Below are 23,458 nucleotides of genomic sequence, written 5' to 3'. Positions count from 1 at the left end.
AACTTCTGGTTTGATTTTTATAGTTTAAACATAAATTTATCTTTTCTTTAGGGTGACCGTGGACCAGCTGGAGCACCAGGAGTGTCAGGGACACCGGTATGTATATTCTTTAAAGAAAACTCTGGTTTTAGAAGCTGAAAAAACAGGTCAAGCAAGGTGCTGAGCTGTAGTCTCAGTCACTGTGAGACACCAGTGCTTGGTTTGTGCTTTATGTGTAGGTATGATTATGGGTTTTCCCTAAAAGAAATTAGAGTTTTAATAACAGCAAGGGTTCATATTATTATTAAAATGACAGAGTGAAGTGAATACATGATAAAGCTGGAATTCAAAGCTGCATATGCTTAGTTAAGAACGTGAGATTCTTCCATTGCCTCTGTTTAATATAGATAAAGACATTTTTTGTGTTCCTGGGCATGCACAAATTTCTGAGCATCTTTCTATCACAAAGGAAAATCATGAACATTATTTATTGCAGCCCACAGGGATCTGCATATCAAGTCAATCAAACATTTGCTTTAGGAGAATGCTTTGTCAGCTATTTACATATGATATTCAGAGGAGTTTCTGGAAGTCATAGAGGAACTTTGTTGTAGGTGAAAGTAAAATAACTAATAATAAATTGAAATTATAATTATTCATTTGTGTTCCTAAAGGAAATGAAGATATTGGATTTCATTTACTGTTTAATAAAAAAGTTTATCCATATTTCAGGAGGCAATACAGAGTTATTTATATGCAAATAGATTTATTATTAAATTTTGGCAGCTACCAATACTTTCAGGAGCTGTTTAAATTATAAATATGTGTTTCATGAAATAAAGAGAAGTATGTGTCTACACACTCCCATTTCCATTAGCAACTGATTTAGTCTATTTACTGTGAGTTCCAAGAGAACATCATCTTGAATAGCCTAATTTCATTGAGTTTTGCTAAAAGAATTGCACATTTAAGGGGGAAAGTATTTCTCTGAGCTTTATAGCAGATGTAAGAATTTCAAAGCTTGTTGTTCTGAAAGAGATTTTGCACTGTTAATAATGACACTGCACAGTTGTGCATTTCCTATGAATTTCCCACTGTTATGAATTTCCCAAGTTATTGGATGTTCTCTATTCAAGTTGGATAAGAAATATTTAATGAGCCCCCTTCTTCAGGGATGAAGCTGCATTCTGTTGACTATATTTAGTTCTAATAGAATCCAGTGAAATAAAATATTTTCCCCTGAAATAAATTGGATTTTTTTCACAATTATGTTAAGGAGTTTTAATCAACAAACTAGTAGATATGAGAGACAAATTTTTTTCAGTAGTCTAGGAGGATTTTGAGACATATCCACATATCTTGCTGGAAAAGAATTTGTCTTCTGTACCTGTCATCATTCCCTAGATTGAGTAGTGAACCCTTTTCTCCACCTGAGAATGGAAACCTCTTATTTTCACTTTGTTTTTTGCTGAGATTGCTGAGATTGTCATGGCAGCTTGGACTGAGAGCCTGCAAGCATTGCCCCCAGTGCCCATTTCAGCACAAACCCTCAGTGCTGCTGTTCCCAGAGTTGTCCCTGGTGCTGATGGGTTTGGTCTCTCACTTGTACAAAGTCACCTGAGGATCTGCTCTAAGTACACTTTCATAAAATGTAGGTTCAGGTTGTTAAAAGAAGGGCATCCTAAAGAGACACTTAAAATCAACATTTAAATGATGTCATAAGAGAGGATTGTGAATTCTGGCAGGGTGAACATGAAATGCCAATAGAAATGGCCAAAAAAAGAAGAAAATTTGCAAAAGGTGTTAAGTGAGTAATAAAGTCATATACAAAAAAAAAAAAAAAAAAAAAAAATCAGGACTAGAAATTACCTGAAGGAAAAAAACCTTGATTTCACAGACACACTAAAAAACCTTGATCTGACTATGACTTCTCAAGATGAAAATCATGGTGTTGTAAAAAAAATTTCATAAAAGCATCTTAGTATTCAAGAAGGATAAGCAAAACCAAGTGATTAAGTAACATTTAAAACAAGAGCCTGTTCATTAAATATGACAAAAATCTGGTGAAATATTTCTTTTTCCTTTCTTAAAGCATTAATGAGCAATACCATGAATATTTTTCCCATATATATATATATACTCTCTTATTTTTGATAAAGAGGTACATTTCATTTGGCTTCCTAATAATATGAATGTGTAATATTCTCTTTTTGCAGGGAAAGCCGGGATCTCCTGGGTCCCCAGGCTTGCCAGGAGAACCTGTAAGTACAGATTTGAGTTCTGGATTCTTACAATAGCAAACAAATATTTCAGACACCTAATGCAAGGTTTTTCATGCAGTGTTTTCATGTGTGTTTTCTTCTTCCTTAGGGTGAAAGAGGACCTATAGGAGATATAGGCTTCCCTGGTCCAGAAGGGCCACAAGGAAAACCAGTAAGCAATTTTATACTGAATTTATAACTTGCTACAAAAAGAGGTGGTTTAGTTTATCAGAAGTTACAAAAGAAAGGACATTGCATCTTGCTTTGTGTTAGAGTAGGTAACATGTGAAGAACACACAGAGCTGCACTGCTCAATATTAACCATCTAAGAAAGAATTATTCCTGGTATTGTGGTGTTTTAATAGTTAATCTTACTAAGATGTTGCCTTTAAAGGTCTTATGAAGGTCATTTGGATCTTGCTGACATAAAGTTTCCTCTTGTACTTTTTCCAGGGGGAGAATGTGAACCCAGACACAGCACAGTCAGTAAAGGATGGGGTGACAGAACAGGGTCTCAGTTTCAGTTTAGACAGAGAAGCGTGGGCTTCATGTCTGAATAAACTTTGAGACTCTTCTGTATACAGGTGATGCAGCACAGCAGCTGAGGCATTTACTGTTCACTTAGATGTCTAATCTGCTCCCTTTATGTAATAAACGTGTGACAGCAGTGTAGCCAGCCCTGTCTGAGCTGGTTGAACAAACCTAGGTTATATTCCAGAAGGGGTTCAGCCAGGGTAGTGCAGGACTCATTATCTCCCCTGAACCTTGGTGTTTTGGGGATGAGCATGAGCAGCAGAGCTTTGCAGCTTGTCAGCACATCTCCACTTTACACTTCTGCCTGGAAAGTGGACACAGTTTCTGTAGTTACAGCAGCAAATTAGCCCAAGGTGCCTAATCTGTGCCAAGCTCCACTTTGCAGTATATGAGGAGAAAGAAATATTCCTGCTGTCTCTGCTCATACAAGTCATCCTTTCTCACTCACAGCTGTGAGTTTGCTACATGTGCAGACCCATAAATATCCTACTAAATTAAACACTGCCAGAGTCTTTATCTTGCAATTATCTGGCATTGTACAATTGTTAATATACTCTCTGACATTATCTTGGCCCATACCACCCAGGACTCTCACATCATGCCACATTCCAGTCTGGAGGATAATGTGGGCCTGGAACAGTTTCCAGCAGTTGCTATGAGTGCAGCCACCTTCTCTGGGGAAGGAAATGGCTTTAACCCGTGAGACCAAAACTGTGCTGTGCTGCAAGTCCTGACAACCAAAGAATGGATCTGGATTTGTAATAGTAAGGCATAATCTCTGCTAGAGCAGAAGGGTAATTCAGCACCAGGGCTAATATCTAGAATAAAAGAACTCTCTCCCATGGTTGTATTATGGCTAGTTGCTACTGAAAAAGTGCATGTGCATGTACAAATATTCCAAATTTGTGAAGTTTCCCTATAGTTTGTCATTTAAAGTTGGATGATCATTGGATTTGGTGCACATCATGATGCTCTTTGTATTTCTATATTGTAGCCACACAAACTGCTTCTTCTGCAGCTTCAGAGCATTTACTGATAAGGCACTAAACACTGAGCTTTACCCTTTATACTTTAAAAACACATAAACATATTAATTTTTTTCCTAGGGAATCAATGGAAAAGATGGATTGCCAGGTCCTCCGGTAAGAAAACAAGCTTTTATTCATTTTTTTCCTCACAGAAACCACAGCTGTTAATCTTAGGCAGTTGCTTTCCATTCTGCTAACACATGAATACACAACAAAGCCTTTAACTGATAAGTTTACCTTTTTTCAAAAACCACATTTCAGGGTGCTGTGGGGAGACCAGGAGACAGAGGACCCAAAGGAGAACGTGTAAGTCCCTATTATAACTTTTCTCTTTTCACTGAGCATATAAACACCTCATCAGCACCTATTTTATAGGCAAAATCAAGAAATTAATTCTCTGTGAACTTCAAGCAGTGACCTAAAAATCTAAGAGGTTTAGGTCCTAGACACCACTTCAAGGAATTACAGTTGATTTGGCTTCTGCATTTAGAGTAAAAACGCATTTTACAGACTTTCTAACACAGTTGGCCTGGACACTGTAAATTGATCAATAGGCTGAAAATGGAAAGCAGATAATCCAGTTATGCTGTTGTCAGATTTTACAAAAGCCATGAACTTGCCCTGTTGTCCTCCTTTCTATGTCACAGACACAAATCATGTTTTATGTAAAACAAGCTTGTCACACTTAGGCAGCAGGAATGCCAGTGCAATACCTGACTGCTTCCCAAACTCTTCAGACAGTTCTGATTGTGGGAACAAGGCCATGGTGGGCAGGAATGATTATGGGAGGTGAGAGATGAGTTTATATATACATATACATACATATGTATATATATATATGAAAGACAGTCTTCTTGTAACATTCCCAAAGTCCTGATGTCCTAATCACATGGCTGCCACATTTATTTGATGACTCAGAGAAGCGTCTCCCTGTTTAATCTGGAAAAGGAAATGCTGCTTTATGACACTGAAGAGACATGAGGGTTTAACAATTACTACAATTATCCCTTAAAAAATTAACTGTTTGCAAGGTTCTGGTTTTGCCTTTAAGGACACAGGCCTGCATTTGTGACAGAGATTGCAATGAGTACAGAAAATATAGTCAAGGTTTTCTTGCAGCCATTAATATTATTAGTGCTGTACAGCATGCTCCTTCAGTTTGAGACCAGCTGTTGTAGTTACAGAAAAGAGAAGCATCTAAATTGGAAGGACAGAATATAACTCCTGAATTTTTCTTTTCTGATATAAGAATGTCCTTATAGGATTTATTTTAAGGAATAAGCCACCTGGGCTGAAATAGTTTTATAGATCCTTTGAGTGACTAAACACTACTGTTATTACTACGTTATAAACTGAGTGACAAACTAGATTGAAAACATGTTTTATACCAACCTGTTTTCTAGAGATTTCAACAGATACAAGTGCTAGTGGCTTGCTTGTTTTTGCTGCTATCTCCAGACCTTGATCACAGATTGTGAACCTGCTGGAGGAGAGCAGGTACAAACACAGGAAAAACAGCAGTTCCTTCTGCACAGAATTTGGTACAAGATAAAATACAAGAGATAGGAGAATGCTAGAAAGGAGAAAGGCTGAATAAAGCAGCACCTTAGGCAGAGATCACAAAACTCAAATGTCCTGAATTTTGTACAATTCATGGTGGAAAGTTTAAAGAGGAATCTGGAGGAATATATGACCTATTTTATGAATTTTTACAAGGACCTTTTTCAAAACATGAAGAAAACACTGGAGGCAGTTAAAAATGCTTGTAATATTTGATTTGCCTCCTACACACTGGCAGCCTGTAAAACATGGATTATTTATAAGAAAAGGATCAGCTTCACACTGGCACAGGACCATGATTCTAGAGAAACTTGCCTTTTTCTTTATCTCTGGTAGAAGAGCTATCTGTAGCTACTCTGCAGGGTTATAAACCTGAGAACTTATCTATCACAGAACCACAGAAAGGTGTGGGCTGGAAGGTATCTCTAAAGATCATCAAGTTCCAGCCACCTTGCCATGGACCTTTCATCAGACCAGGTTGCTCTAAGCCCCATCCAACCTGGCCTTAATATATTTCCTTGCTTCTCTGGACAACTTGTTCCAGTGCCTCAGCATCCACAGTAAAGAATTTCTTCCTAATATCTCATCTAAACTGACTCTCTTTCAGTCTGAAGCCATTACCCCTTGTCCTGTCACTAAATGTCCTTCTTAAAAATTCCTCTCCAGCTTCCTCCTAGTATCTTTGAGTACTGGAAATAACTTGGATTAAGTATAATTTTGTGTAAATGAAGACATAAAATAGTAGACTTCTAAGAAAAGTTACAGGAGATGTCCTGGTGTCTTTTGCTTGTGTGAATCTGAGCACCTGAATTATACTTATGACATAATTGACATTCCTAGACCCTTGTATAAGGGCTAAAACCTTTCTATGCTCAAGTTCTGTCCTTGAAAAGTGGGCTACAGAGTCAAGCTATTCTTTTTTGTAGTCAACTTCAACATCAAAAGTGCAAGAAAACAAAATATATTTTCAGAGACAAGGTTCAGCCTGGAAAATCATCTTCCCTGCATGACTCAGTCTGTTTCTGAACAGGCAAGAATTTTCTCTTTAGCATTCTCAAGTGACTGTTCAGGTTTGTTCCACGATGTGCAATGGTTTTCTTTCTGCTTTTATTTTACACAGGGAGATCAGGGTATTCCAGGGGACAGAGGTCCCCAGGGGGAACGAGGGAAGCCTGGCCCATCAGGAGAAAAGGGGGATGTGGGTCCTGTTGGCCCTCCAGGAGACAGAGGCTATCCAGGATCACCAGGGCATCAAGGTCCCCCAGGCTCACCAGGACCCCCAGGGTTTCCAGTAAGTTCATATAAGTTTATCTTGGTTGTTTGTGTATTCAGACAAGTTATGAAGGTAACATGAGCTGAGCAGTGGAAATTCAACTGAGAAATAGCACAGTATTAGAAAAACTAAGGATTTCTCTCAGATCATTTCAGTGTTCATTTAAGGTGAAAAAATATACCCACATGATCAGGCAGTTATTTTTAATTATTTTTTAAAACATCTGCTATGGATAAGCTTTAATTATTTATTTCTTTAGTTCCTGCATACCAATATGGCTACTCAGTACTGTTAATTTTCACATTTTCCATAAGATTAAGAGCTGCAGTCTGAGCCTTTGCAACTGGGAAAGAAAAGGAGGTGGCCAAAATTGATTCTCGATAGAAGAGAAATCAGCATTTAGAAAGACAATAAAATTCTGCTTGCCAATTGTAGATAACTTGATTTTTCTGCATGAGCACACAGGCACACACATCCATACTATGGGTTCTTTTTAACCTCAATCATGTAAGGTAAAGCTCTAAAACACTTTTCCAGTGAAGTTACTGGGACCATGGTTCTGTTCTGGTCAGCGGTGCATCAGAGCAAGTAGTCCCCAGGGCAGGTGAGAAGTTGGAAGATGCCATGCAAAAGTAAAGCAGATTTTTGTTCCTGATCATCCTTACTGTCTTGTGCAAGATAACTTCCATACTCATCACATCCTGGTCATCTTGGCAGCTGGGAGTGCTTCTCCCACTTCATGCCACTAGTATCTTTACAATACTATAATGTATTTGCAGTAAAGTGGCCTTTGCAGTAAAATAAATAACAAAAATAAATTAAAACACTTATCTGTTAGTGAAAGGTTTATATTGGTAATGCTAATTTGAGCATTTCTTATTTTTGTAGCATCATAAGTTGTCCTCTGCATATTCTTTCTGATACATATCACCTTTCTTTTTCCTCATCAGGCTGATGCAATTTCACTTGAAGAAATAAAGAAATATATCAAACAAGAGGTTCTTAAGGTATTTGAAGGTAAGAATAGGAAATATTATACAACTGAATCTGAAATTCTGCTCTAAATTTCTTTACATGTCATCTAACTTACATTGGACTTAGCAGGTACCTTGTTGCTGTAGCTGTGTTTAGCAAGTCTACCTTACATGATTCTGTTCAAGCAATGAGAGGTTAGAGTATCTGTTAAACAGAGTATTTCCTATGTAAAAGATCAGCACTGAAGAGTAGTCTTCTCCAAATCATAATAGCAAACAGAAGTGTCATTGTAGGTACATATATGTATCATGTATCTCTGCAGATACTGTTTATCTACTACATACCATTAAGGTAGTGAAATGTTACTAAAGCAGAGACCACAGATGTACCTAATTATTTTGCCCACTTAGTGGCAGACTGTCTACATAAGAGAAAGGTTCAACAGCCTTCAGTCACATAGGTCTAAGCTGCTCTGCAGTTTTCTCAGCAAATATCCCTGCTGAGTTCCAGAGCTCCCTGCCAGACCACCATCATCTGGCACAGTTTTAGGCAAGTACCAGATTCAGCCAAGGCCTTTGTATTATGTAAGATTTCTTAGATGAGTCCTCACTCTGAAAAGGGAATATTTTTCTTCCCCAGCATTCCTTTAGTCATGGTAGAAAAGCTGTGACTCGGGTTTCTGAAACAAGCTTCTTCATGAACACCCCTTAACAGTAGCTTCTCTTCCATAGCAAAATGCATTTCTTATGTCCTCAATATGCTTTGTTATTCTGTCATTAATATTTGTGGGCAAATCTATCTTTTAGAGATAAAAGAAATTATATAAAGCTTGAGACTTCTTAACCTGTTCAGGCAGTTTTTCGCTTTGTAACAAGGCTATCACTTTGTGCATTATCACCTTTCCCCAGGGTGCTACCCCTCAGAGTTCAACCTGTAATGTATTTCAAGAGCAATTTGTTGAGTGAAGTCACTTCCTTTTCCCATTCAGATAGAATGGTAACAAATATTTAGTCTATTCATGAAAAGAAGGCATTATAAGGTGCCCTGCCTACAGGGAATAAAGTAGTTTTGTCTTTATAGCTATTCCCTTTTCTACACCTCACTACTGTTCCCACAGATCTTCCAGTTTTGGCATTGTTTCATTTTGTTTACTTTCTATCACCTTCCTTCTTTTTTGTTTGATGCCCACTCTTCTCTAATTTTATTCTTTAATCTTAAAACTCTACCACTGTAAATACCCACTAAATTGTGGCATGCTTAGGGCTTTAATCTGGTGTAAATGAGACAGAGCCAAGGTTAGTACCTATGTTACCTACCTCTAAGGAACAGTAAAATATTACCAAGGACACTTTATCTCACCAGCATGAAAATTTCTATTCTGAAATATCTGCAATTAGAAATTTTTGCTGAGTGCTTTCAGGTTTTTTACAACAGTTTTCAGGTTCCAGCACATTCCAAGAACTGTTCACAGGATTTAATCTCTACTTTGCAGCTTAATATGAGTTACAAAAATAAAATGTAGCCCTCCATCAGTGTGTTAAGTACTAATTATTCTGTCTATGTGTTTTAAGTGCTTCCATGAACAGGAGTCAGAAATAATTTGAAATATTGGAATATGTTAGTAATGGAGAGTAGTAACAGAAAATTTTATACAAATTAATTCTGATTATTTCAAAGGGTAAAGACTCAGACATGAATCTGAGTTGGAACTGAAGGTCTCAGTGCTTATTGGAGCATTTAATACCTTGACTTTAAAAGAATTAAACACCCTACTTACAGAAAGTTTAGCTGGGGCTTTGGGATTTTTTCCCCCTTTTTTGCTAGCAGACTTCTTACCAACTTTTTCCTGTGTCTTTGATTAATGAAGAAAGGATGGGACAATTTGTATCCCAGCTGAAGCTGCCTGCTGCAATGCTTGCCTCCCAAGCTCATGGAAAACCAGGGCCCCCAGGAAAAGATGGATCACCAGGGCCACCAGGAAAGGATGGTTTGCCAGGGCCGCCAGGAGAACGTGGAATTCAAGGTAGGCATTCAAAAAAATGTTCCTTTTAGCTGTATCTTGAAATCCTTATATACTTGCTAATGTTTATTAAATAAGCCAGGACTAGCTATCTAGCTTTCTAATGATTAACTTTTAAACTTATGTACTTATGTTTTTCCAGACCACATCTAAATATTAACCCATAGTAAATGTGTGGATTTTACTGATTAAAAACTCCTAATCAGTGCATTTTATTCTAATCAGTTATAAATTTAATTATTGACAGATATCTAAATCTGACAGAACTACTGTAGCAGGTTTGTTTCCTACAAAATACTTGAATAAGTAAGAAAAACAATGCCAACACTCTTGCTATTTAGAGTCAGCTTCATATTTAGAGGCCATCTTTTTAAAGAAAAAAAATATTTCTGTCTCCTGGTCCAACTGCTCTCAGCTCATATCCTGAGAAAATACAGGGCATGAAAAACTGAAGAAGCAGTGAAAACTGAAATATTACTAAATTGGTTTTTCTTATGGTGAAGGAACCTATTTTCATAAAAGAAGAAATCAGAGTAATCAGTTTTTCACTAACTTAAGGCATCAACTGTACCCCAAACAGTAATTTGTGCATTGCAATGCACTCGGACAGTATCGGACTCTCATTTCTGTGAGCTACTTTTACTGCAAAAGTGTCATTTAGTGCAAAATTAGCTCTGAGGGATCCAGGATCATTTTAGTTGTGCTCTATTGTAGAGCCAGCCTTTCAGAGATTAAAAGAAAGACGAGAAGAGACTGGAAAGAAAAAAGAATTTATAGATGAATAATATTTTGTGGGTGGGTAACATGTCATTTGCAGTTTATCTGTAGGTAGTTCTTTATTATCTTTTGTTAGTTTGGTCTGCTCTGGAGTCAGAGCAAGTCAGACTGGAATGAAGAACATGCCAGCAAAGCTGAAGATGTGTGGATCCTAAAGCTATCAGAAGAATAAGGACTTACTAACACTGATAAGCGCAAACCACTGACAGAAGCTTGAAAAATGTGATGAGCTCAGAATGAGAAGAACAAGAATAAAGCATCAAGGAAAACAATAAAAGGCTTAGAATCTTACAACACTGACTTCATCGTTACCTAAATATTCAGATCACTGCAAATAGTCACCTTCAATGTCAGTGCCAGATTGTTCAATAATGATGGATGTACTGGATAGTCTCAAACACTTCTGGGAAGAGAAACGCTGCACTAGGTTTCATTTCCAGCTAGTGAGCATCAAGACTAAAAGATGATAGCTATGCTTGAAAAAAAACAAAACAAAAAAAAAAGCTGCTTTTCCATATCTTATAGTTAAGTAAAATAGTGCCCCATGTACACAGGATTTCCATTTATTTTACCAATATGCTCAATACTTGTTTTCAATTAGTAAAAGGTAAGCTAAGTGTAAAGCCTTTAATTCTCTGATACATAAAAAGACACAAAAATTTACACTTCCAAGGAAAGAAAACCAGAAGTTTACCTTGCCTCTTTTTTATACTGTGAATAAGAGACTGTCCTGTAAGAGGTACACACTTACACACACCCTTCAAACCTTCCTCAGTTGTGCTTGTGCATGTTAATAGCTTTGTGCCAAGAGTAAAAAGAAATTCAAATCTCTGAGCAGATTGAAAAGTATCTTTTTATATTCCAGCTTGTCTTCAGCCATAAAATACATAGCAAACAAGACTTCTTGGTGAAGCACATTATGTGCATGTGTGGCTGGGTCCTTTAAGGTAGCATGCTGTGTGCACAAGTCCTGATACAGGCTTGGAATTGACTGATAGACACTTCTTATTCTATTTTGCACTTGGGGGTAGCCCAGACTGCCAACTCCAGGGATTTGCTGTGTGCAGTAATACGTGGCAGAGGGAGTCACTTGTCCCCCACAGGCAGTGAGAAGAAGTGGATGCTTGTGGCAAGGAATTAACAGGACCTCTGTGATATGTCCTGTTTGTGATGCTGCATGCAGAGCCTGCTAGAGCCAGCCAGATGCTGCTGGGTGTCTGGAGAGGTGTTTAACTTCATCTGAGGATTCACAGGGGTCCCTCCATACACCTTGAGTGTGGTGTTGGTTCCCCTGGAAACTGGTCAGGAATTATTTGGGCGGATTCCAACAGAATCTCCTTCTGCACAGCAAACTAATAGGTAGTGGGTTAGTCTCAGAAGCAAAAAAGAAAGATACTGACTTTTGGACTTATAGGCATGGTTTTCAAAAAGTGTATTTGAGGAATTGCTAGACTCTTATGCAGAGATTCATTCCCTTCTAAGGAAGTCCAGAATTTTTACCTGCTGGCCTTCAGCAAGGTTGTTCATGGTGTTCCTCACAACCTTCCCAGTGGTTCAGGTAGATATAATTTATAGGATGGTCTCATTAGAAATATAGCATGCAAGCAAAATTGAATTGCAACTGAAATTGTGAAACACATAATTGGTATTCAAATAGCCAATGGAAGATTTTTTATAGACATATATGTATATATTCATTTCAAAACCTATGCACTTGCAAGCTGCTGCTCTGAGGCAGGGCTAATGGTAAAAAGTACAGCATGTCCTTAAGGGAGAACAGAGGGACTTTACTCTGCATGAGTTTTAAGGCTTGTTTATACCTTAAAACCTCCTACAGAATTGGAAAGTTTATTTCAAGTCTTTACAAACAAGATATATCAATGTCATCCATTTGTAAACAGACAGTCAGCTTGTCATGTGTAAGAGGATCTAGCTCAATTAACTCCACTGACTTAATTGAATTTTTAAAATTGTAATAGTAAGGGAATTTTGGTCCATTAGATGAACTGCACCTTGTGATCACTTAACAATCCAGAGATTCCTTATGTTAATATGACTTGATTTCTTTTTTCAATAGAGAAAAGATTCTATCCTAGTTAAAATTCACTCTTTCTGTCAAATTGAGGAAAATATTTTTTATAGGTCCTCATAACTTATGGTAGCCTCAAGGAATCAAAAAAAATAGCTCAGCTCAGAAAATAAAAATACCATGCAATGAATAGTGAAAGCTCCTTATCTTTATTGGTAATCTCTGTTGTAAAGTTTATGTCTCTTATGACAATTACTTATTTGGATGGTGGAAGCCTGTAGAAACCTTGGCTAACATCAGGAGCCCATTGTAGTGAATGTTGTCTATAGACAGTCATTCTTCTGAAATGGCTGCACTGGTTTCAAGATACCTCCTGCAAATTGTTCTCTGCCGTGGAGGTTAAAGTTAACCTGTTTTACTTTGATTTGAAACCCAGCTGCTCCCTCAGCTAGACAGCTGTAACATACAGAAGGAGATCAGAACATGTACTGGGGGCTGGATGAGGGGGCTTCGTCTTGGCACCCTCTCTGTTGCTTTGCAGTTTTTTTAAGGACACAGAGTATTTGCACAGTAAAGCACCGTGGGTACTTTGGTCTCATTGTTCCCTGTGGGGGCAATCTCTTTGCCTTGTATTTGTATTAAAGAACCTCAGATTTCTCAGATACTTGACATGTTAGTTTCAGGTGCTGCATTGTCCATGCTGATGGAAGAGGGTCTCCATGATGTGGGTGCACTAGCTTCTGGAGCAGTTTAAATACCTTTCACCTCTGAGTTCATGGACATGAACTTCTGTCATTTCCATGTAGAGCCGAGGGTGTAGCAGTAGTGACACTTCTGATTGTGCTGTTTGTGGCAAGCACCAAACTGAGAGCGGAATTCCAGCTGTGACTCCTCATCTATGAGCAAAAGCTTATCTGTATGAACACAAACTTGCTATATACTGCTACCAAGTGTTTAACATACTGCCCACGTTGGGTATGTGTTTGTAACATTTGGGGTTACAGAAATCACAACAAAACTTGGACCTGAGTGAAAGGTTCTGCTAAAACAGTTACTTTTTAAATTAAGCAGGTGCCTCTTACTGAAATTGTAATTCTACCAGGAAAAGTAGATAGCATCTTATATGTGCCTTTACATTAAAAACGATAAATCTGTTTGGTGTGTATGGTAATATTTTCCTTTGACTGTGTATGAGTTTGTCAGTCTAAGCTCAGAAAGAAGGTGATATTATCCTCTAGAGGTGTAATCATGGCCTTGCTTCTGAGCAAAATATACCTCATTAAAAATCAAATATTTTTCTGCCAGAACTACACCTTACATTGTTCACATTGTTTACATATAAGTCTGTTTATTAAAATTCTTGCGTTCTATCAAATAAAGCCTTATTGTTAGACAAGGTATTTGGGAATTTTTTTATTAAACTTCAGTGCTAGCAGAACTTACCTGCCACCATGTGAAAACTACACCCTTGCATGTGTATTTGGATACAGTCAATAAGGGTTTATCACTAAACCATGCTGCTCTTTGTCCTATTGTAGCGGCTTTTTTCCTTATTTTCTTGTGTTCCAGTGATGTTTACAGAATCATTCAGTCTTATCTCAGTTGTTTTCAATTATGGTGTGTCAAAGACCTGCAGTAATGTTTATCATGGAGATTGTAAATGTGATGTATAGTACCTTTGATTTCTCTCTCTTCTCCATAACTAAAGAAATGCAAAACAAATCATTAGTGGCAGAAGTCCATTGTAAAATTAGAGTTAACTGGGTTTGTAGTGGGAAATGCATTGTAACTGTTGACTGTAAATTAAAAAACATTGAGAAATATAAAATAAATAGGGCATGTAATGGATTCTGTAGTTGTATTTCTAGTATTGCTGCTTTGCAAAAAGCAGCAATACTAGAAGTTGCACAAGATTTTTCAGAACAAACCAACTTGGTGTAGTTATAAATATTACTGTGGTCATTGGAGAGTAAATCCAAGATTCAAAATCCAATACAAATACCTCCATATTCCTTTTTCTTAGTCTTTATAGCTTGTGTGTGTGTATGCCTTGTACAATTCTGCTTAACATAACTCAGTGACCAGAATGCATGGTTAATTTGAATTTGGGTTTCTGTGAGATTTTAAACTGTTGATTTCCTTTAGTTGTATTATGTATAGCACCCTGCATGCATTTTATAACATTCTTGCCTCACTGTAATTTCCTTGTTGTGGTGCTGAGAGGAGTAAGATGATTGATGCTCTGTTTTGAAAGCTGGAATGATTGCAACAGATAGCAGACTTTCTACTGAAGTGTATAATGAGCTTGTGTGTAGCAGAAAGCTTGAATGCTCTGTGTACCATTCCTACTGCATTGTGTCTGTTGTGGCAACCCTGAATTGGTACCCACAGCCCTCAAAGTAATTTCCTTCTGGAATATCCTGTAAGGTAGCAGTGTTGCATAGACCACACCACACTGGAAAGAGAGCCTTTGCCATCCACCTGTCAGTGCCAGTTAATCTTCATGGGACATCAGGTGGATTGGCATGGCTGTGCTCTTCTCTTTTAATTCAAACTAAGTAACAGTTCTTCACAAGAGGAGGAACTCAATAGTTTATTGTATGGCATAGGTGATGCTAAAAATATACTGGTCCTTGAAGCAGGAAGATTTTCATTCCAAATGTGACCAGAAATCAGCAAATTAATTCTAAACTTTTGTCACCTTACATGCCAGCATCTGAAGTGCTGGGTATGGAAGTGTTTCCTTGTAAGCCCTTTTGAAGTAAGGGTTTGTGGCAGGTGTCTCCTCTAAAAATGCCTTCATCCTTTCTCCTGCATAATAAAGGTACATTCTTAACTTAAAATAATCGGGAAAATATTTTACTGTGGCAATAAGTCCTCTGCTCTAAAGATTCCAACTAATAAAACTTTTATGAGTTCAAAAAGAAGCAGAGATTGGGCATGGGTTGCAGCACCTGAGAAGGTGGAAGCCTTTAGATAAATTCAAAACTATGGCCTGTGAAGGAAAAGGACTCAAGTACTCAAAATATGATTACTAACTACATCTTGTTAATGATATGCAGCTACTTGGGTCAAAGTAAACCTCAAACCCAAAATCTGCACAAGGTCCAGAGATGATTCATTCCATGTGAGGAGAGCTGGGCAACACTGGCCAGGGAGTGGGACTTCTCTCACATACAGGAGAATGTCTAATCCTAAAACTACCACTTTACAAAAAGTCCAAAAAGTGCAAGGGTAAGGATTTATGCAGAACAGAGAGAGTAAAATCTGCATTTGGCTCTTTATTAGAGGAATTTCAGGTAACTTAAAATCTTGGGGAAGGGTCAAGCTAGTGAACAAAGCAAGAGCCCTTTGACAGATGATGTAACAGTTAGAGCTAGAAATCTCATATTTTCCAGAAGGAACTTATAAACTTAAGAGTGGTTTCGAAAAAAAAAAAAAGAATTCTGAAGAAAAGAACTGAGCATGTGCTTTCTCAATTATATTTGTCTTGGTAATTTCATGTCAACAAGATATACAGAAAATTGCTACCTAAAATAAGAGGGTGCTCTTATCTTCATGTCTTTATTCTGTGTAGGTTATAGAGGACAGAAAGGGGAAAGAGGCGAGCCTGGAATTGGACTGCCTGGTAACCCTGGACCGCCTGGCCCTGCAGGTACAAGTCTCCAGATCTATTTCTGCTATTGTTATTTATGAACTAACAGGCCTTTCTCCTGGTTTTGCACTCCTGCTTTTCCTCCCGAGCCGGATCGCAGCGTGAGGTCAGCCCCACCTGCCTCCTTGCGGATGTGCTGGAGCGCACCTGATGTCGGTGATGGAAAGCAGGGCACTGCTGGTGCTCTGGTGAGGACCCTGCTAATTGTAGCTTTGTTTTGCCAGCTGCAGGCCTGCCAGGCCCACCAGGAGCATCGGGCTCCCCGGGACCGCAGGGGCCGCCTGGAGCCAGCGGGAGGTGCAACCCGGCGGATTGCTACTACCACGTGTCACAGACTCGCTCACGCACCAGCAGGAAATAAAATCCCTCCCCCTGACACTTGGGTTCACGGTCACTTTTCACTCTTTCCAATAAGTTTATTTAATTTTTTGAAATATTTGGTGCGTTATTTTTTTTCTCTCGACACTGCATGGTATATAGATAATTTGTAAGGCACAAAATTGAGCCTTTTTCTATGTATTTGCAGTGTCATAATGATGACATGATGTCATGTATTTTCCAGAGTGCATTCCATGTGTTGTTTCTCTTATTTATTTTGCTTAGAACAGAAAATAGGCCCAAATAATTTTCATAAACTTCTTTCTTCAAACAAAAAATATTTTATTATAACTTAAGATATTATGTATGCCTCCATATGTAAGCTGGCTTTATTTTTCTTGCTGGTGGTGAATTTTCAATGGAAAAAATAGATTTCTGAAGTCACAAAGAGTACTCATTCATGGCGAATGCAGGACCTGAGCTGGAGCACTGGGGACTCTGTTCAGACTCAACATTCATGTTCCCCAAGGAGGCTCCAACACACCTTCTGAAAAGGGTCTGCCTTGCTCCAGGAATGCTGCCCACCATTACAGGCACATCCAAGATGGCAAAGAAGGAAACAAAGATGTGTTTGTGGTCTCCTTATCCCATCCAACAGGGAGCTTCAGACTGACTGGAAGATCACAGGCTGTAGCTCCAGAAGTGTCTCTCCTGACTGGAATTAGTCCCAGCTGGGGGCTTGTGTGTTCCTTCAGTCGTGGTTACACACACCCCAGATATTAAATGCAAGAGGCTGCTGACAGTGCTCTGGACTGAGAGCTGGCACACCTTCTAACCATTAGGGGGACTGAGTAAGGCTACTAAGGTCTGGAATCAAGCTACTCTGCCATTAAGTCTGCTACAGCAAAGGTGACCCCTTGCTTTAGAGCAGAGGCTGGTGAGTGCATATTCCAAGAATGGAACTTCACAAGCCTCTAATCTTGGTGATGGCACTGTTTTCTTCTTCCTCCTGCAATAGTCACATGCTGAAATCAGCTTGAGAAGAACATGGAATCTGTACAGTGCACAATTCACAGATCCTATTTACTGGTGACAGAAAATTTTTTGAGTTCAAGAGAAATCGGAAAAAAAATACAAAACTCTCCTAGAAAGGTGTACTGCTGAGAGCAACAGCATCCAGTTTTCAGTCATTTAGTAAAGGCTGCAGGAACAGAAAATGTCAATGACGAACAAAACAGAACAATGTGTAAATCATGTAGAGTTCAAATGGTTGAGCGAAAGAAAATCTGAAGAAAATTGATCACACAGATGATCCTGAAAAGGAGTGAGTAGGGGTGGCCAAAATTTCACTTCTGGTTATTAGGAAACAGATGACCCTAAGTTAGTCCTGTGGAATTTTGTACAGGGCAATAGAAAGCAAAGGTGCTGCTTAGAGAACACAAACATCTATAACCCACAGCTGCAAAATGCTCCTGTAGTACAAAGCCATACTGAGGGCTTTTATCCCATTGTTTGGAAGGCAGTCACTCTCCCACATTAGGCAGGGAAGTAGTTTTGATAACTGTGCTTGAGCAGTACTGAGCTACCAGGGAAGTATTGTCAAATTGGAAGTCCTGGCTTCCAGAGAAGCTGTTGTGATACATGAATCTGGCTGAATTCCGGGTTTTGCTCAAAAGCAGTTAAGGAATGACTGGTGGGATTCTCTAGCAAGAGATGCACATTGGCATTTGTTCTAAATAGTTCCTAGCACTTGCGTCCAGAGCAGAGGAGCAAGATGAGAGCAAGAAGTGACAGAATTAACTCAGGCAGCAGCTGGGGCACTCAGGACACTTTCTGAAAGGGAAAGCACAGATCCCTGACATGTTCATCAGTTAGGTGTTTGGAGGAGAGAAGGTGCTTGCTACAAAAGGACGTCAAAGGAAACACAGGGATGGAAGGCTGAGAGTAAACACCTGGGACAGGAGAGGGCAGCAGGAATGAGGATGGCAGAAAACCTGTGGCACACCATGAAACTATTTCGTGAAGGAGCTGCACTACACCCTGCAGCTGGGGACGCCTTGGGGAGTCAGGGTGCTTTATCTTTCCTTGTGAGAATGGGGTCTAAAGCCCACAGGCAAACCCTTATACCTCCTGTTCTGCTTAGCCCTCACTCCTCAGGATGTCTGTCCAATGGCTGTCCCTTTTCCAGGCCAGCACAGCCCCTGCTCTGTGGGCAGCCCTGTCCTGCTGGGGTGAAGGTGCATTTGGGACACGTGGTCCTGCCTGAGCTCAGCTCAACACAAGCTGCTCCCACTGCAGAACTGCTGTGCCCATGGAGCATGTTCTGGTTTGCCCTGTGGAACTGATCACCCTTCCAGTCCTGGTCCTCAGAGCTCTGGGGCTGTGGGAGGGCTGGGAATGGTGAGGCAGCTTGAGACAGGGCACTGAGGCACCGACTGCTGCCATGGCCCAACCAGAGAGCACAGCCTGGCCCCAGCACATCCCAGTGTCTAAACATGGGCACCAGAGGATCAGCCCCACATACTGGTGTCCATTCTCTGAAAGGAACTGCTGGTCAGGTATCTTGCATAAACATTTTCTGTTTCTTTTTGGTTTTGGGTTTTTTTTGGGTTTTTGGGGGGTTTTTTTTGTTACTTCTCTAGTAATTCCAATATATGTATAATCTAAACATTTTTTACTTCAGAAGGTAATTTTGAACTTCATTTTCTGTGATAATATTGAAAAGGGTGCTGTCTTGAGTTAGTACTTGAGTGACTTGGAGGTTCCCAAGCAGCCCCATCCTGGAAGGCTGTACATAGACCATTGCACCACTTTGGTGGTATCTGTATATTTTGGGGCTTTTAGCTTGCTGAAAACCAGCATCTGTTATCTGCCAGATGCAATTGCTGTATTTTAATTTACTTGAACTTATTGGGAAGCAGAACACTTTTTATATTTGAAGAAGTTTTATTTTTTCATCTATGTTTCCCACAGATGCCTTTTTCTTTTTATAGGCTTAAAGAGAAAGGTCTTTCTAAAATGTATTTGAATGCTTTCAGTTGATTTGCAGGTAACTTTGGTAATTATCTTGTTGCATTATTTTTATTTTGCTAAAAGCCCACTTTAATTTTCTCATGTGAGAAAACGGGTAATTTTTTATATGGGCTATCTCAGTACCTATTTTAAGATGCCACTTTCTTCACTAGGGTAGAGCAGAGCTAATCCCAGCTTAACTTTACTTCACACTGGCTTGCTCCTAATTCACATTTTTAGAATTGAAAGTGGAAAGTAGCTGGAAACATGTGTCTGCATGCTTTTCAGGTTTGGCCCCTGAAATTTCTTTGCAGTTTCAGACTGGTGTTGTCTTAGTTTTTGGGCAGGAGGCCAGGGAGGGAAGAGGGGATGCTAATCTCTTTTGCAATTTGCTTATCAGTTTTATATCTGTTTTGAGCAGTTCATGCTGCAGTAAGCACTGCAAGGAAATAAACACGAGGGATTATTTTTTTCCAGTAGCGTAAGGCCTTTTATTCTGCTTTGGGTTTGTTTACATGCAACAAGACTCAGAAGTGAAATAACTTTGACAATTTTTTTTAAACCTTTTTTAAAAGCTCTTTAAGCTTTATCCTAGTTCAGGGTCAGACTTTTATATTTTATGTCAAGTTGCTTTATCACCTATTAAGCACATGTTGGGATTTTCTTTAAATAGCAACGTACAGAACTACTCAGTTTGCCTAAAGAGAGTACAGAAACTTGCTCAGAGGGAAGCTTTCCCGAGGCTGCAGCAGATCTCCTGCTGTCCACATGGTGGAGTGCAAAACATCCTTTCAGTACAAGGATCACAGCCCAGGCATAACTGGCCCAGCAGAGCAAGAGCTGACCCAGCCATGTGTATTCTCACAGCACAACAGTCTGTGTTTCTGATTTTGTTCTTGAGAGTTACTTTTTTCTATTTGCTTTCTTCAAATCTCTTTCGTTTGCATGGTGGTATTTGCAGAAATACTGCCTTTCTTGGATAATTATTGTAAGATAATATTGCTAAGATTTTGTGTTTATATTGTGTTTTATGTATGTTATAAAAGAATGTGTTGTGGTGACATCTCATTTTCAGGCACCATTCATGTCCCCTGCAATGATGTTTGTCCCCAGGGGAGGAGGGACTCACCTATGGTTAGTAAAAGCTTCAGCAGCATCCCAGGTACAATTGGGCAGCAGTGCAGCCTGGCAATGTTTTGAGAACCAATTTTCTTACCTTAAGCTGGATCTGGTTTCAATGTTAAAAGAGCACTGTGATACAGAAACAGGATTGATTATCTATCCTTCCCTTACATTTTATGATTGTGGGTTATGACAGATGTTAGTTATGCATAACTTTGTTAAATAAGTGGGGGTTTTAATTAATGGATAATCACACAAAGTATTTTGGATCTTCTTTTTTGCAAGGGTGAAATGTTATTTTTCATTTCTATGTGCACTCAATTTTTTTCTTTTTTTTCTGAAATGTTTATCTTGTAAACATTTTGTAAAATCTTGTAAAAACCCCACTGGCTAAATTAGCATTTTATTAACTTGTTTGTCCACACAGACTACATGAAATCAGTTCTTAATCTTACATTTTACCAATGCAGTAGTAATGCTGCTTCAATGTAAAATGTTAGAATAAGAAAAGTAACTGAGAAATCAAAACATTGCTGATTTGGGGTGTGTTCACATTGAGTTTTTCATAGATTCCGGATGTACCAAGTCATGCAAATTTTTCCTGAAACCTGATATGTCCACTACAATTTGATTGTACTGGATGGATGATTAAATCACCTCCATGCACATAGGTGGGTGTAAGCCATGGAGAACAAGTTTAAACCTGACTTTGTCGTGGTTGGTATTTAAGTGGAAAATTCAAGCTTCAGGATACTGTAAGGAAATGTGGTTTTCAAATATTAATTGCTAACAAATATTACAGATTCTAGACCAAAAAAAGGTTGTAGCTAAAAAGATTGGAGTCTACATGTCTTTTAGCAGTTTTCTTTTAGTCTGCTATTCTATAAACACGAATGCATTTAATTGCTTACTGCAGTTTTAATGTAAATATATTCTGTCTCCAGTCAGAATGTTTGAAGGATTCTCAATGACATACCTTGGTGTTTTGTATTCTTTCATTTCTGAATTGTATGCAGCTGTCACTGAATGAATCACAGAACATGATGACTGGTTGCTTTCTTCCTTCCTTATATTTTTGGTTTGCAGCATTTAAGGTTCAGTTCAATGGAAATGTATTAAGTGGATGAAAAATAACTTTTTACATTATTGTGTGGCCATGTGCATCTGAAACAGGATGGATGGAAATGGAAATATTTTGCATACTTTCTGTTTGTGGCTCTGTCAAAAATGTCAGCCTTTCATTCTGTGTCAAATCACGAGAGGGAGGATGCAGCTGCAGACAGGAGAAGGAGAGGCACAAAGCCACTGCAGTGAGCTCTGGGGAGAAGTCAGGGTGGGTTGGCTGAATTTGGGGGGTTGGACTTTAACCCCAGCTGAAGTCAGGCTTGTGCTTCCTAAACCTGGATCTCTACAATCTGGATTAAAAAACAAACAAACAAAGCCAACTAAATGCAAAACCTTGGTCTTAATATGTATATAATTTATGGAAATTAATGCATTCTCTGAATGCAGATAAACTTACTGCCCAAGTCGGAGATAATCACTTTTATTCAAGAAACTGTTTCCCTGAACTTTAGGAACTGTAGGAATTTTCATTTTTCTCTTCCTCTCTAACTCTCCCAGGAGGAAGAAGGCTGATGGCATTCTAAAGGACTCTAGGTAATAATTTCACCACTTACTTGATTTTCTTTCTTCCAGTTTCATAGTGACTCCAGAAATTTTGTTTTGTTCATTGTCTGAAGCTGTCAGGTTTACTCATGCTTTTGAATGCACAGAGAGCAGGCAAAAGAGAACAGGAGTAACAAAAAATTGAAGGGAGGGAATAAAACTGAAGCTGTAGCAAATCCCACAGGAGGAACCTGCCCTACAAAATATAGATATTTTTTCTCTACCTGTGGCCCGTGAGCAGAGGAGATGCAGCAACTGCATTTTTTAAGTATAAAGGAAGCAGAGGTTACATGGCCAAAAAATAATACAGTGATGAGCAGGTCAAGCAAACACATTTCACACAATTATCTAAGCAATTTAACAACATTTGCAAAAATGCAGCCTTTGTATGTAAAGCACAACTTCTGTGTTTTGCCAGGATGAATTAACACTGCTGTCTCTGAAACAAATGTTTCTTGGGAAACTTAGTTTCTTTTTCCTTCTGTCCTTCAAGTAACCTTCAAAATACCATCTGCTGACACTTTTCATATTTGAAGGAAAACAAATTTTGTTGTAGATCTTTGCTTGGCTCTGGATGAGCTCAGATCATGACGAAGTATTCAAGGACACAAAATGTAGTGTAATCCTCCTTAGCCTTGGTTTCATACATAATTTGGGAGCTCCAAATAGTGCTCTAGATCTTCTTTGGCTACAGAGACTTTGGCCTTTGTGAAACATTCAAGATTTTTTGGCAGCAGTTCATACTAACTTGCTTGAACCCAGTGATGGCTGAGGCAAAAAACATATATAAACTCTTATATTAATTATATGTGTACATAATCTATAGCTGTGTAATACATCTATCTCCTAGCTCAATATTTGGCAGCAATGTTATGAATTCTTGCTAATAGAGTGATGGTGAATGGTGTAAATCCAGCTGGCCTCTGGTCACTAGTGGGGTTCCCCAAGGCTCAGAATTGGGGTTGGTCCTGTTCAGTGTCTTTATCAGTGACCTGAATGAGGGGATTGGGGGCACCCTCAGTCAATTGCAGACAGCATCAAGCTGGGTGAGAGTGTCCATCTGCTGGAGGATAGGAAGGCTCTGTAAACTGGGGAGTCGATGGATGGATGGATGGATGGATGGATGGATGGATGGATGGATGGATGGATGGATGGATGGATGGATGGATGGATGGATGCTGAGGATTGTCCCAACTCATCACCAGTCCCAGGCGCAGGACCTTGGCCTTGCTGAAGCTCATGAGGTT

General features: G+C 39.0%; 1 protein-coding gene across 5 annotated transcripts in view; it reads left to right on the top strand.

Annotated features, from left to right (window-relative positions):
* The window catches only part of COL19A1 (collagen type XIX alpha 1 chain), a 178,865-nt gene extending 158,169 nt beyond the window's left edge, over positions 1-20,696 (top strand). For 4 of the 5 annotated variants that reach the window (XM_058019508.1, XM_058019510.1, XM_058019509.1 and 1 more), the window contains 10 exons: positions 52-96; positions 2,196-2,240; positions 2,350-2,412; positions 3,881-3,916; positions 4,064-4,108; positions 6,483-6,653; positions 7,586-7,652; positions 9,478-9,633; positions 16,014-16,091; positions 16,316-20,696. In XM_058019508.1, coding sequence (XP_057875491.1) covers positions 52-96; positions 2,196-2,240; positions 2,350-2,412; positions 3,881-3,916; positions 4,064-4,108; positions 6,483-6,653; positions 7,586-7,652; positions 9,478-9,633; positions 16,014-16,091; positions 16,316-16,452 — 843 coding nt within the window. In that variant the 3' untranslated portion in view covers positions 16,453-20,696. The remainder of the gene's footprint in view (positions 1-51; positions 97-2,195; positions 2,241-2,349; positions 2,413-3,880; positions 3,917-4,063; positions 4,109-6,482; positions 6,654-7,585; positions 7,653-9,477; positions 9,634-16,013; positions 16,092-16,315) is intronic. The other variant, XR_009114228.1, reaches the window with a different exon arrangement.
* Positions 20,697-23,458: the final 2,762 nt, after the last annotated feature.

The sequence above is a fragment of the Melospiza georgiana genome, chromosome 3, assembly GCF_028018845.1.
Source record: "Melospiza georgiana isolate bMelGeo1 chromosome 3, bMelGeo1.pri, whole genome shotgun sequence".
Lineage (NCBI taxonomy): Eukaryota > Metazoa > Chordata > Aves > Passeriformes > Passerellidae > Melospiza > Melospiza georgiana.
The sequence above is the reverse complement of the archived record's forward strand: the minus strand, read 5'-3'. Positions and strand labels throughout refer to the sequence as shown.